The 14,536-nt window shown below is 41.9% G+C and overlaps 1 protein-coding gene across 1 annotated transcript in view; it reads right to left on the minus strand.

Annotated features, from left to right (window-relative positions):
• Positions 1-13,902, minus strand: part of MAGI3 (membrane associated guanylate kinase, WW and PDZ domain containing 3) — a 267,634-nt gene extending 253,732 nt beyond the window's left edge. The window contains exon 1 of the mRNA XM_060231211.1: positions 13,413-13,902. Coding sequence (XP_060087194.1) covers positions 13,413-13,746 — 334 coding nt within the window. The 5' untranslated portion in view covers positions 13,747-13,902. The remainder of the gene's footprint in view (positions 1-13,412) is intronic.
• Between the last annotated feature and the right edge of the window lie 634 nt (positions 13,903-14,536).

The following is a 14,536-nucleotide window of genomic DNA, read 5'->3' on the forward strand; positions in this document are numbered from 1 at the left end:
GCTGCTTCATTAACTTTCAGCAGGACAACTGGGTGGAGCTCCCACCCTTTGTGGAATATGGATGCAATAACAGTGTACATAGCTCCACCCAAGTAATCCCTTTCCAGGTGGTTAATGGATACAAGGGGAAACCTTTCCCAACCCTGCTGGGTGGGGCCCCTTCAGTCCCCGTAGATTTCTCTGCATAGTGGACTAATCTTACCAAGTCTTGGGGGGTCATCCAAGACAACCTTAAATGTGCCAAACTCAGCCAGTTTCAGTTTTATGACAAAACCCATGCCCCAGTGTGGGACTTGAAGGTGGGAGACACTGTTTGTGTCTACAAAAAAACTTGCCTGGGTTACTGAGCTACAAATATCTGGGTCCTTTTTGCATAAAGTGTGTAATTAATGAAGTAACTGTGGAACTGGACTTGCCTAAGACTCTTTGTAATGTCCATGACATCTTTCATTCTGGCTTACTCAAAAGAGACCCTGGAGGCAGTTCCTGATATCCCAGACCCTCAGCTCCAGATCCAGTGACAGTGGGGAATCAAGCTCACCACGAAGTTGAAGAAATTCTGGACTCTGAATTTAAGCATGGAACTCCGTATTATTTAATCAAGTGGCTATACTTTTCCCCCTCCCATAATGAATGGATGAAATGGCATGATGGCAACAGACCATGCTCAATTTGACAATTTCATAAAAAGCACCCAGACAAATCGGGGGGGGGGGGAGGGTGGATCTTAAGGGGAGCAGGATGTCATGGGGCTTGCCATGTCATGTAATTGCTGAGGCCCAGGTCCTAGATGTCTTCTATAACCACTGTATTCTTTGTAACTGTGATGGGAATGTTGGGGGAGGTGCAGGGTTGCTTTTGGTAGCTTGCTTTCACTTTTGACTGTAATACATGAAGTACACATTCTGCTCTGGGAGGGAGGCCTGTGTCTAGAACTCAAGGACAAGTTATCTCTCACCAGAGACTGTCTTGGCACCTGCTGGCATATGGGGGGCAGGGGGGTGAGAAACTGCATTTGTTGCTTTGCATGGGTTTTTTGCTCTGACTTTGGGTAGGCTACTAATGGCCCAAAAAGAGGGTATATACAGGAGTACAACCCCTCACATTTTGTAAATATTCAAGTATATCTTTTCATGTGACAACACTGAAGAAATGACACTTGACTACAGTGTAAAGTAGTGAGTCTACAGCTTGTATAGCAGTGTAAATGTGTTGTCCTCTCAAAATTACGCAACACAGAGCCATTAAACTGTTTAAACTGCTGGCAACAAAAGTGAGTACACCCCTAAGTGATGACCCAAGTAGCCGTTTTCCCTCCCTGGTGTCATGTGACTCGTTGGTGCTACAAGGTATCTGGTGTGAAGGGGAAGCAGGTTATCGCTTTCACTCCCTTATACTGGTCACTGGAAGTTCCACATGGCACCTCATGGCAATGAACTCTGAGGATCTGAAAAAACGAATTGTTGTTCTACATAAAGATGGCCTAGGCTATAAGAAGATTGCCAAGACCCAGAAACTGAGCTGCAGCATGGTGGCCAAGACCATACAGTAGTTTAACAGGACAGGTTCCACTCAGAACAGGCCTCGCCATGGTCGACCAAAGAAGTTGAGTGCCCGTGCTCAGCATCATATCCAGAGGTTGGCTTTGGGAAATAGACGTATGAGTGTTGCCAGCATTGCTACAGAGGGTGAAGTGGTGGGGGGTCAGCCTGTCAGTGCTCAGACCATACGTCGCACGTTGCATCAAATTGGTCTGCAGGGCTGTCATCCCAGAAGGAAGCCTCTTCTCAAGATGATGCACAAGAAAGCCCTCAAATGGTTTGCTGCAGACAAGCAGACTAAGGACATGGATTTCTGGAACCATGTCCTGTGGTCTGATGAGACCAAGATAAACTTATTTGGTTCAGATGGTGTCAAGCGTGTGTGGTGGCAACCAGGTGAGGAATACAAAGGCAATACTGCCGGCACTGGGGAGCTACAGTTTATTGATGGAACCATGAATGCCAACATGTACTGTGACATACTGAAGCAGAGCATGATCCCCTCCCTTCAGAGACTGGGCTGCAGGGCAGTATTCCAACATGATAATGACCCCAAACACACCTCCAAAACGACCACTGCCTTGCTAAAGAAGCTGAGGGTAAAAGTGATGGACTGGCCAAGCATGTCTCCAGACCTAAACCCTACTGAGCATCTGTGGGGCATCCTGAAACGAAAAGTGGAGGTGCGCAAGGTCTCTAACATTCACCAATTATGTGACGTCGTCATGGAGGAGTGGAAGAGGACTCCAGTGGCAACCTGTGAAGCTCTGGTGAACTCTATGCCCAAGGGGGTTAAAGGCAGTGCTGGAAAATAATGGTGGCCACACAAAATATTGACACTCTGGGCCCCATTTGGACATCACTTAGGGGTGTACTCTCTTTTGTTGCCAGCAGTTTAGACATTAATGGCTGTGTGTTGTGTAATTTTGAGAGGACAACACATTTACACTGCTATACAAGCTGTAGACTCACTACTTGACATTGTAGCCACGTGTCATTTCTTCAGTATTGTCACATGAAAAGATATACTTAAATATTTACAAAATGTGAGGGGGTATACGCACTTCTGTGACATACTGTAGATCTGGCTCTGCCAGGTATTGCCAGATCTGACAGTCATACCTGTCATTTTTTTTATAAACCTTTTCTGAATCTCAGTGAGAGGCCTGATTATTGAGGACTGTGCAGGAACTGACACCATGAAGGAAGGAAGCAAACCTTGGTTTTTAACTTGGTGGTGCTAGATGTTGTTGCATTGCTCTCTCCCATTCATTCTGCCCTCCCAGACTGTACGATAAAGGCATTCTTCCACAATAAGAACTCTGCACAGCTCTCCTGCTCAAGACATTATTTTGAGGAGGATGGCGGCACAGAATACTGCTGCAGCCAATATACAAATCAGGGCAGGATAGGAGGATGGAGAAAAAAGAGACAGGTGAGCAGGGCTGTGTGCAACAGTGAGGGTGGAAGGGAGATTTTGCAATGGTTCAATGATGGATTGTGCACTTGTGACATTCACCAGGCAAAACACTGCCTGCAAGTCTCAAGTAAATAAAAATAGTTCCTGATCTTTAAAGAGTAATTTGATTCAATATACAAGAACCCTCTTCTGCAAATCACTATACAAAGAAAAAAAAATTAAACCACCTCAACACCATAAAGAAAAGCACCATAAATAAAAAGCAAATAATGATGTTACCATTTAAAATTTGTTATCTGCACAGGACCAGACAAATGTGACAGAACAGAGCAGAGCAGAAAGACATAATTATCTGAAACATTTGGGGAAGAACCAGCACCACTGAAAAGAAAGTTACCTCTGCCTTTGCTAATTTTTCACCTAAAATAACAGTACAAATTCTTTTCTAAATAACTGAATGTTAGTCCCTCCTACTATATATAAACTTTTTTTGGGGGGGAGGGGTTGTTCCCATCCCACCTAAATGGGATAAAAATAATTTTCTGAAAATATTAGGAAGTATTTTCTAAATCAAAACTCATCTGAAAGACAGGTTTAATTAAGTCACATTAGCCACTGAATTTTATAGAAGATCTGCGTTATAGCACCATAATGTTAATTTTTAATATAAGTTAATTTAATGATGGTTTTATCTAATTGTAATTATTGTGTATTATGATTTTTCTGTGTATTGTATTTATATGTTGTGAACCGCCCTGAACCTGCCTCGGCAGGGAGGGCGGAATATAAATAAAAAGTTATTATTATTATTATGCTCCAATTAATTAATAGAAAATCAATTAAAATTTCTAATTTTATAGCATGAGACAATACATTCATAATGTTTAAGTTTTATAAATCAGTACAAATAGTTTATCAGTTAGGAACTTAATTCTATGTAATTCCAGAGGCTTTTATGTAGTTCCGGAGGCTTTTATGTGGTTCCAGAGCCAGTTTGGTGTAGTGGTTAAGTGTGTAGACTTTGGTGTAGTGGTTAAGTGTGTGGACTGGGAAAACCGGGTTTGATTCCCCACTCCTCCACTTGCAGCTGCTGGAATGGCCTTGGGTTAGCCATATCAATCGCAAGAGAACTATGACAGCAGACCATAAGAGACCTAACATGGAATATTTCATGAAGTTCTTCTTTCTGGAAGGTGAAGCAGGTATACATGCCAAATGCAGAAAATGCAACAAAGAAATGAAAGGAATGGATGCCCAAATGAAAGACAGTGAGAAGTTACACAGAATATACTAAGCTTAAACCAAGTTTTGACTTATAATCGCATCCACACTGACCACTAATGCTGCTGTCCTGTTCAGACTATATGAGGCCCCTTTTGTTCAGTACAAATGTACTTTTATTTACTATAAAATTTGTGTTTTCTGTTTTTAGCAAAAATAAAATACACATGATAAGGTAGCATAGTGCAGCATAGCTAAAGCTAGGAAGATGGTAACTCAAGAGGAAGCTTTCCCTCTGGTATTGATTTTGCTTTAGAAACAAAGTCATTTATTACTTTTAAATTACATAAATATACTAAATAGTGCAATTTTATAAGCTATGCACAATGTCATTTTACATTAACAGTACAGTCTGGTTTAATATGATAGTAAATATTGCATATCCACCTCTCCATTTTTTTTTCTTTTTTCCTCAGGGGAAAAAACCCACACTATTTCCCCCAACTATTTACAGGACTTAACAAATAGCACAGCATTTTGCATTTACAATAAGATACAGATGTTACAAATGAAAGCTAAGATACAATTTAAAAGGACTTTCTATACTGTCAAGGTACAAAAATACAGAGGCGAGCCAGCATTAGTTTCCACAGAAATAGATGCCTTTCAAATGTAACAGAAAAATGCTAAAAATGCTAAACAGTTTGTTAGTCAGACATCTGAAAGGAAAAGCAATTATATGCAAGATTCAAATTTACTACGAAGGTTGCAGTGGTATAATAACTGTATCAATACAGTACAGAGGATCCAGATAAAGCAAAAAAATTACTTAATTTAAGCCACTGAACTTTTCAAAATAATTGGTTTTTCAAGAATACTATCAGGGATGCTAACCATTATTTCTTCAAGAAGTGGAAAACCATTTCAAGGAAACATCTGAACTATCAGAGACATAGAATTCCAGAAAGTGTAAGTAAGGTGTTCATTTAATGATGAATTCAATATTTTAATCACATTTCTATCAGACCTTCAAAGCAATAACTGCCATTCCTTTACACACAGCAATGCTCTAAAGAAAAAAAATGCAGCTGTAGGATTTGATGGGAATGCATAAACTCATTCACTGTAGCGTGCTGGTCATATAGCAAAATAGCTGTTGTATTATTACAGCCTTCTGAATGTTTGCAACCAACTATTTTCTGCATGGTCCCTCATACACAGCCAGCACTAGTATAACTCAGCCCAGCAAATATTTTTTTTTTCAAAGGCTGGTCACCACCACCTCAGTACTACTTGATTAAACTCTCTTCTCCATGCTTTCGCAGTTCTATCTTCTACTAGTACTTCCTTGTGGGTCTCTTTCTTCCTACGCCATCTCAGATGTTGGTTTGGCATTATTAGCAGTTCCTTCACACACATTGTGTATGCAAAACACAGTGCTTATTAGGGATGAGCACAAAGCACATTACAAAACCAAAATTCACAATCTTCTGTGCCATTCCACCCCCATGAACTTCCAACAAACATCCCAGATGGCTTTGGAAAGTTTGTGTGGTTCATACTGGCAGACATGATGGCACTGGTGGTGGAGCTTAGAGAAGGCAAAACCATTTAAAGGAATTCCTTTAAATTACAAGCTGCGCTGCCACCATGCAACTCAAAAGTGAACTCAGAAAACATTTAAATGCCTTCTGAGTTCCCTTGTGAGTTGCACCACCACTTGCAAAAGCCATTTAAAGGGAACCTTTTGAATGGTTTTTGCAAGCTGCTCCACATCACGAACCACAAACCTCAGATCAGTTTGTTAAATAGAAAGGTTCGTGGAGGTTTGTGATTCATGAGCCACAAACCTTCATGAACCTCCAGTTTCATGGTTCATGCCCATCCCTAGTACTAATTATGGCTGTTCTCTATTTCCTTTGCTTATAGCACCAGAATTTATTCTGTAATACACTTTCCATAATTCAGACTGCAGGTCAAAACAGATGTGATCAAGACTGACTCTGTAAAAGGAATACACACTGTGCACAGTTGTGGTTTGTACTGAGGCCATACAAGAAGAAGAAACCCTTAACACCAGAGCTCTAGGGCTGAGATGCAGACTCCTATTTACGCTACTTTTAGAGACAGTCTTAAAAAGTGACATCATATGGCTGTGATTCTAAGGATTCTTTCCAAGGAACAAGCCCCCTCTAAATAACATGGGACTAACCTTCAAGTGGATCTGCTCAAGACTGCTCCCTCTAGGTAACATTCTGAGCTGCTTCTCCTTCCTATAAGGGAAAAGCCCAAGGTGTTGTTCATAATCTAGAGACAGCCACTGAGGTGTTCTTGAAAACAATTCTTCTAAGAAATGAGGCAAGTTCTCAGTTTTTCAGTCATCTACCTTATGAAAACAAATCTAAACAAAACAAATCTAAACAATCCTGATTTCTAGTAGAATGCGTAATGTAAGAAGTTCCTATTTATAAAACAGTAGTCATCCTTCCTGAACAATAGCTCAGGCTGGCCTAATCTTGTCAGATCTCAAAAGCTAAGCAGGTTAGTACTTGGATGGGAGGCCACCAAAAAAGTCCAGGGTTCCTATGCGGAGGCAGGCAACAACAAATCACCTCTGCTCTTCTGTTGCCTTAAAAACCGTACAGGGTTACCATAATGTGGTTGAGACCTAAAACACTTTACACACACAGTCATTCTTCATTTGACCCTTGTAAGTGACTAGAGACAGGGAGAGTCCAACAGTTGTGAACCTAAAATGACTCTTTTGCCAAGATGTCAGCATCTTACTGCACCGCCCAACAGTTCCTGCCAGACAATATGCCAGGCAAAAAAACCACTAGTCCCTGCCACTCAACAGTGATAGAACGCAGAGTCTGATGTCTCATCTCCTTCCTCTCAAGCAGCTGTCAATGCAAAATGCAGTTAACTTTGTCAAGTTACAAGCAAAATGTGAAAATTCCAAAACAATATTCAAACACATGTTTATTAGGACAAAAATAATAATACAAGATAGCAAATATAAGCTCCCTAGAACTCTTCATTAGGCAAATACCCTGAGAAACGATTCTCCAAAGCCTGTTGCTTTCACTAAGTCTCTCTCAAATGACTGGTCATCTGGATTCTCTCTACCAACTAGTAAAGTCTAGTGGTTCCACTTCCAAGCCAAGTAGAAAATATTGCTTTAACACTAATGTTAACCTTTCAGGCCATTCTTGTGCATCTATCCAGACAGTACCTGGAGCAAGTCATGGGGTGTGAATCTCTATGGAGATTTGACTATCTCCTTCTGTTTCTGTCTTCTGCCAGTGAGTGAAGACATCAATGTTTAATGTGTTATCATCTCAAAGATCCCCCGAGTCTTTTTAAAATGTTTTGTATGTATTTTTTTAAAATTGTTTTAATTATGTGTGTTAGGAGTTTGATTTTAATGGTTTTTAAATGTTATTTTTACGACGTTTTAAGTTGTTCACTGTTTTGGCAACCCTCATAAAGGTAGAAATACAGGATGCAAATTTTGTGAATATATAAAAAAGTAAAAGGAGGGAATAACAGCCAGCCCTTCATTTTTCTCCACTGCCACCATTACTTTAGCTGAAAGAACACAAACAAGAGGCCAAATCCAGCTCTCCAAGTTCCCAACAAGAATCATCAACACAGGGGGCTCCAATAGGTAGCTTGCGAGCTACTTGCAGATCATTGGGTACTGCAAAGTAGCTCTTCCATCCACTAGAAGACTCAGGAGAACATCACTACAAGATTTCCACTGGGGTTTATCTCTGTGCTGCCTACCTGATAGTTTTGTTTCTGATGCTCTCCACAGTCCATGTTTTGTTTTTGATGCTCTCCACAGTCCATGTTTTGTTTCTATGACAGAACATAACTTGGCAGCATGTGTCTCTGTATGCATGAGATTAGCTCAAGTAGTTCTCATTTAAGAAAAGGTTCACAACCCCTAATTGATAGCAATGGAAGAGTAAACCCAAGTTAAAATCTTGTGAACACATTGATTCCACAGAAGAAAAATAGAGTAGTCTAACATATAATCATAATTTTGACTGGTAAAGCTCAACTGTCATACCAACAGATAGGCAACAGAAACAAGCTATGCCAACAGGAGACAATTGATATAGGTAGGTTTTAAAAATTTGTACTGTTTATCATATTTGGATAAATTCAAGATCTACATCTTTCCAGATTCCTAGAGAATAGAACTCCATTTGGTTGAAAAGGTTTCCTTTCCTTCACACTCAAAACACAATACTTCATTTTTACTCCCTACTGGGGATGCAAAACAGCTCACAATGCTTTCCCCTTCTCCATTTTATCCTCACAAGTACCTTGTGATATAGGTTAGGCTGAGAATGTGACCTGGCCCAGGCCACCTCACAAGCTTCGCATGGCAGAGTGGGTAATTGAATCTAGGTCTCCCAGAATCTAGTTCAACAGTAACCACTATACCACACTGGCTCTCATAAGGTAAGGAGCATGGAAAGGGGGGGGGGGGGGGGAATGGTCCTGTGGGCAGATCAAAACTATCCTGCCTGCAAGCACTGCACTGGCCGATATTCACAATGCAGTAAGAAAAGAGAAATAAAGGTAAAGGTAGTCCCCTGTGCAAGCACCAGTCATTTCCAACTCGGGGTGACATCGCATCATGACGTTTTCACGGCAGACTTTTTACGAGGTGGTTTCCCACTGCCTTCCCCAGTCACTTTCCTCCCAGCAAGCTGGGTACTCATTTTACCAACCTCGGAAGGACGCAAGGCTGAGTCAACCTTGAGCCAGCTACATGAGCAGAGCTTAGGACTGAAGTACTGCAGTTTACCGCTCTGCGCTTCGGGGCTCTTACCAAGAGAAGAGAAGACAGACAACTAATCTCATTGAGCAGATTTTAGCTCTGATTTACAGATACAAACAATATTTACTGTTCAGAAGCCACCATTGCATAGACATTAAGACAGCAGATATATATGCTAATATTCACTTAAAGAAAAAGAAGAGATTGGATTTATACCCCGCCCTTCACTCAGAATGGTTTATAATCTCTCTTCCCTTCCCCTCCCCACAGCAGACACCCTGCGAGGAATCTGGGGCTGAGAGAGCTGTTTCAAGAACTGCTCTTGAGAGAACTTGTGACTGACCCAAGGTCACACCTGCAGCTGCATGTGGAGGAGTGGAGAATCAAACACAGTTTTCCCATATTAGAGTCCACACTCTTAGCCACTACACCAAACAGGCTCTATGTACAGACCTATCCATACCACACAGAAAGAATAGATTAAGATTTGTTTTTAATAGTGAAGGAGTGTTTGGGTGTACAGAACCACCTCCAGCCTGCAGCCTGTTCCCCCAGAGCTTCCAACCCGCTCAGCCATACTCGTTACTACACGTGGCTTCAGCTGGAAGAAAGGTGCTGAGAAACAATGGGATGTGGCAAAACATACACACAACCATTTTGTTAAAATGGACTTTATCATCCTTTTCCTATGTGATTGGGACAGTCTATTAAACATCTGGCTCTATAGCCATCACATTTAGGCTTTTCTCTTAGTCAGCTGTCCTTAGAAACTTCTTCACAGGAGGATGCATTTTATAAGACAGCTTACAGATCAAGAAAAATTGTTTACTCTCCTTGTCCTTCTTTCCATGTTATATTGCAACCTAGCCCAAGTCATTTTCTCAGTTTAACACAATCATACAAAGCAAGTTGTAGCAGGAGGTATTTAGACATCCCAAGTGACCTAATGAACTTTAAGACATGACTTAAGTATGTGCCTCCCACATCCAAACCAGTAGCATTCTGTATCTTCTGTACCACATTAGCCAAAGTAGCAAAACCAAACCACATATTGTAGTCCTTCCTTTGGAACATGAAATTTACTTCAAGTTAATTTTCTAGCAACCTAACCAGCATTCCTATATGTAGCCATGCACTTACATCAGTAAGCTATATATGCATGACACAAATGAATTATAAAAATTCACACATATCACAAGACTTTGGGAGGGAAGAGAAGACTGAAGACCAGAAAACTAGTTTCAAGGTGTAACCAGACAGTAACAGGTGGATCCACATATAAACTAAAAGAAGGGAGATTTTACCAAAATTGAGTTGTATCATGCAATAGTTTAAATTTGTTGAAAAATTATCTGCTTAATATTCATATTGTGCTGTACTGGAACAGCTATAATTAGCTTGCAATTTACAATTGTAAATCATTAGACTATATGATTGCAAGTAGCAATGCTTAGCAATAACTTGACATTTGAAATGCATACTGGTGAGGAGGCTAAATAATTAATGCAATTATTTGATATCTCCTATATATACACAAATTAACACTATCAAGGCAAGATGAGACTTCCATTAGAAAAATGAAGTTGACAGAAATTCAAGAAGCTCGTATGAGTCACTGCAGTCATTTGCACTAGTTCCAGGCTACGCACAAAGATAATTATATAATTTCATAATAAATGTTTATTCTACTTCATGTTAGCAATGGGTATTATTGGCATCAACATAAGTATTTTCTGGTACTGAAAGCCATAACTGTGTAGTCCGGGACAATTTACTACATAACAACTAAATTTAAAAAAAATTAGCTAACTTTCCACAAGCCAACATATGCACTAAACAAAAGCTTATGCAAGCCACTTGGAAGAGAAAGTGTGATGACTTCCATGAGTTTCTCTAGGAATTGTGCTCTAAACCATACTATTTACATATTTATGTATCATTCTACATATATTTTTGCTGACATGAAAATAACTACCACAGGCCATCTTATTTCAAGGTCGCTATTGTATTTGCTGTGTCAAACTGAAAATACATAAACACAAAAACCAGACTGCGTAACAGCTTATAAAATTAAGTGAAAAATCCCATTTCCCACATCAACCTTAGATGAAAGAAAAATCAGTTGCACATTCTCAAATTCAGTATTACAGTCTAAGAAGTACAATATTTAACATGAATAGACAATTATCTTAATGCCTTAAAGACACTGTTATAGTCTGTGATACTCTGCATCAACACTATCCAAATTCATCCACTTCGCAAGATAGGCAAGCATCGTGAATAAGAAAAAGGTTGTTAGAATTACTCAATGTGAACAAAACACACAATCTTCCATTTACACTAGTGTTAACAAGGAAATAAATGTACAGGCATACATGCTTTAGTGTGCTGTATTTCGGAACAATATATATTTTACTGCCACACTAGGTGATTATAGAATGGTTAGTGTGGCATCATTTGAACATAGTGAGATACTGTTCCTTGGGATTTAAGTCACACAGCTGAAAATACTGAAGACCTCAATGGAGGCTGTCCTAAAACCAATCTGCCAAACTCTGGCATATAGACTTCAGCTTTACCTTCAGGTAATGAAATGTTTTAAACAGTTTTGTCAGGCTGTTGCTTTGTTAATTAACAGTATCACCTTCACCAGATGACTGACCAAGGAAAAGAAGGATGACTCTCTCCTAGCATCTCTCCTGATCAGTAGGAATTCTAATTTTATCCAAAGAAAGTGTTGAATCCCCTAAACAAGCAGACAACTAGCCTAAATGATAGCTTTTAATAATGCTCATTCACTAATCTTCCCCAAGAGTAACATTAGCTTTCAGCAAGCCTCGATGCTTTATAAACCTCACTCTCAATGCATATACAAACAACTTGCTTTGCAGAGGAATCACTGACTTATGAATACCACAGGGATGGCTGAAAATAGGAGCTTAATCACAAGTAAGTTATTGCAGTACTGTACAAAAATCACTTCAGTAATGTTAGAAAGCAAATGTAAGGTTAGAAGTATAGTGTAACATTACTCTGTTCTACTGAAAAGAGCTGTAGGGTATGCACCACAGATACATGAGAGAACCTGTTTGCTCAGGCGTGAAGTACAATTACAACAGCTCTCCACTCCCACAAAAAATACAGGCAGAAAAAAGCAACTCTCCCCACCTTTCAGGAAAAAATGGCAAAGAAACACTGACAGCACAATGCTAAGAACACTTTCCTTGGAGTAAGCCCCACTGATTAGGCTTGAGTAGATCTGTTTAGGAGCACTTTAAAACATTTAATGTATGACAAACCTACAAATTGCAAGTGATACTTAAACTACTGTAATTATTTGTCTGTCAACATAAACTGTCAGTATGGCAAATAAAGAATCAAACCAGTAACACTTAAACTATGTGCAAAGATAAATATTTGTGACCAGGACAGCGTTTAATAATAAAGGTAATGACAAAAGATGACACAGTGCACAGAAAGCTAGATACTCTGAAATGCCCACAGCAACTCTCACATTGTGCAAAGAAACAGACCCCACTAGAACGTTTGTTCTAGTATACAACAGCATACAAACCCTGCAAGAACCCTATGCTACCAGAAAGAATGCCCTTCTACATATTAAAGCACATAAACAGGAATGTATGAATAATGATCCTACCACTGAAGCGGAAGGTAAGGCTACTGGAGTAAACAGGAAGAGCTAGGTCTGCTCAAGGGAGAGGATTTAGCAGATGTATCACTTGATGGGGGGAGAACAGAGAGAAAATGGCAGGGTCAGGTTTGTCTTAGTGAGAAAGACAGCAGTAAGAGGCAGATGTATGGAGGACAATGCAAAATAGCAAGGCCAAATACACCTAGGAAAATCAGGTAGGCAGAGATCGAGTTCCCAGAAAGTACACAGGTAATGTGGCACAGGTAGGGCTGTGCATGCCCTAAAGGTTGAGAGATAGGACAGAAAGATAGCCTTATCTTGCAAGAGAAGGAAAAGACAGAAACAAGAGAAGGGGTTGGTAAGCCCAGAGGTGCCAACACAAAGAGTGAAAACTGCAAGATAAAAGGAAGGATAAAATACTGGATGCACTTCACCAGGAAGAAGAGGGGGGGGGATTTTTAAAAGCTGCCCTGAAAGGGTAAAAGGAAAGACGCGGGGGGGGGGTAAAAGAGGGGAAAGTAAGGAGAATAATGAAGTGGTCGACAGAAAAAGATGAGTGAGGTGAACCTTTGGGGTGGGGGGGACACAAAACGGGGCAGGTGCGCCTGGGTGGAGTGGGGGAGAGAGAATTAAGGGCCGGCCTCTCCTGGAAGAAAAAGGCTGGGGGAAAGAAGGCAGCCCGCTCGCTCGCTCTTGTTCTGCTTCCCGGCTACGCCCCCCCCCCCCCCGTCCTTAGCGACCCTCGAAGGCTAGCTGAGCCAGGCGGACGGAGCCACTGACCTGGCCGCACGGTCTTGAGGCGCACGGGCTCCCTGAAGTGGCGAATGACGGCCAGGGTGTCTCGGTGGGTGAGGCCGCTGACAGGGGTGCCGTTGACCTCCAGCAGCACGTCGCCAGGGCTTGGGGGCTTCCCCGAGAGCAGCACGGGGCTCGTCCCAGCGCCGGGTTCGGCCAGCGTCGGCAGGCGGGCCCCGAGGTAGGGGAACTCGCCGCGCTCGGCGCCGCCCCGCAACCAGTCGGGATTCGGGCCGGAGCCACCGCCGCCCCCCCAGGACACGGCGCACTCCTGCACCTTGCTCAGCCAGTGCCGCTTCCTCCGCAGCGTCTTAGACATGAGGCCGCACCATCGGCGCCCCTCCGCGCGCGCGTTGCACTGTCCAGCCGCCGCTGCCGCCTTCACCAAGCCCCTCTCGCACGGCCAGCCAGCCCTCAGCGCGCGCACCCGCTGGCACCTCCTTCCTTTCGGCCAGCGCCGGCCGCAGCTGCCTCCCAACTGGCGCCCTCCGCGCGGCGGCAGGGACACGCCCCCTTCTCCCCATTGGCCACACCTCTTTCCCCTACCGTTGTCTTAAGCACCGCCCAACATTCCTGGGGCGTGGCCAAGGTTACTGACGTCAGGGGAAAGAACTTTCAGGGGCGACGGGCTTTGCATAAAACTTCACGGCAGTGCATGGCGTACAACAGTTAAGATTAATGGCCCTTCTCGGAAGCCGTTTCGTACCCCAACAAGGAACAGTTTCATTCTAAATTAATCTGCTTACTATTTAATTGTGCCGGAGGAAATGGTTCATAGATATTCTATTGGAACGATGCCATTCGCAAATCCTCTGAAACCTCATAAACATCTCCCTCCCCCTCCGAATGCTCATAAATGTCAACAGAATTTGCTTCCAAGATCACGTGCTCAGGATAGATTTATAACTCCTGTTTATGCTGGTTTTCTAGGAAGTTCTGATGCTTACTCTTAAGGAAGCGTGCATGGGCGTTAGGAAAGTGCCACAAACAGTATCAGTGGATTCTGGAAGGGTGCTTCGTAATATCCCGTGCAAAATGCCTTTAGTTTATTGCAGTTTTGAGGAAGCAGTTACTGGTTTAAGCAATCTTTGCATAGTATTTCAGCCTTT

Source organism: Heteronotia binoei, chromosome 2, assembly GCF_032191835.1.
Source record: "Heteronotia binoei isolate CCM8104 ecotype False Entrance Well chromosome 2, APGP_CSIRO_Hbin_v1, whole genome shotgun sequence".
In the NCBI taxonomy this organism is placed as follows: Eukaryota; Metazoa; Chordata; class Lepidosauria; order Squamata; family Gekkonidae; genus Heteronotia; species Heteronotia binoei.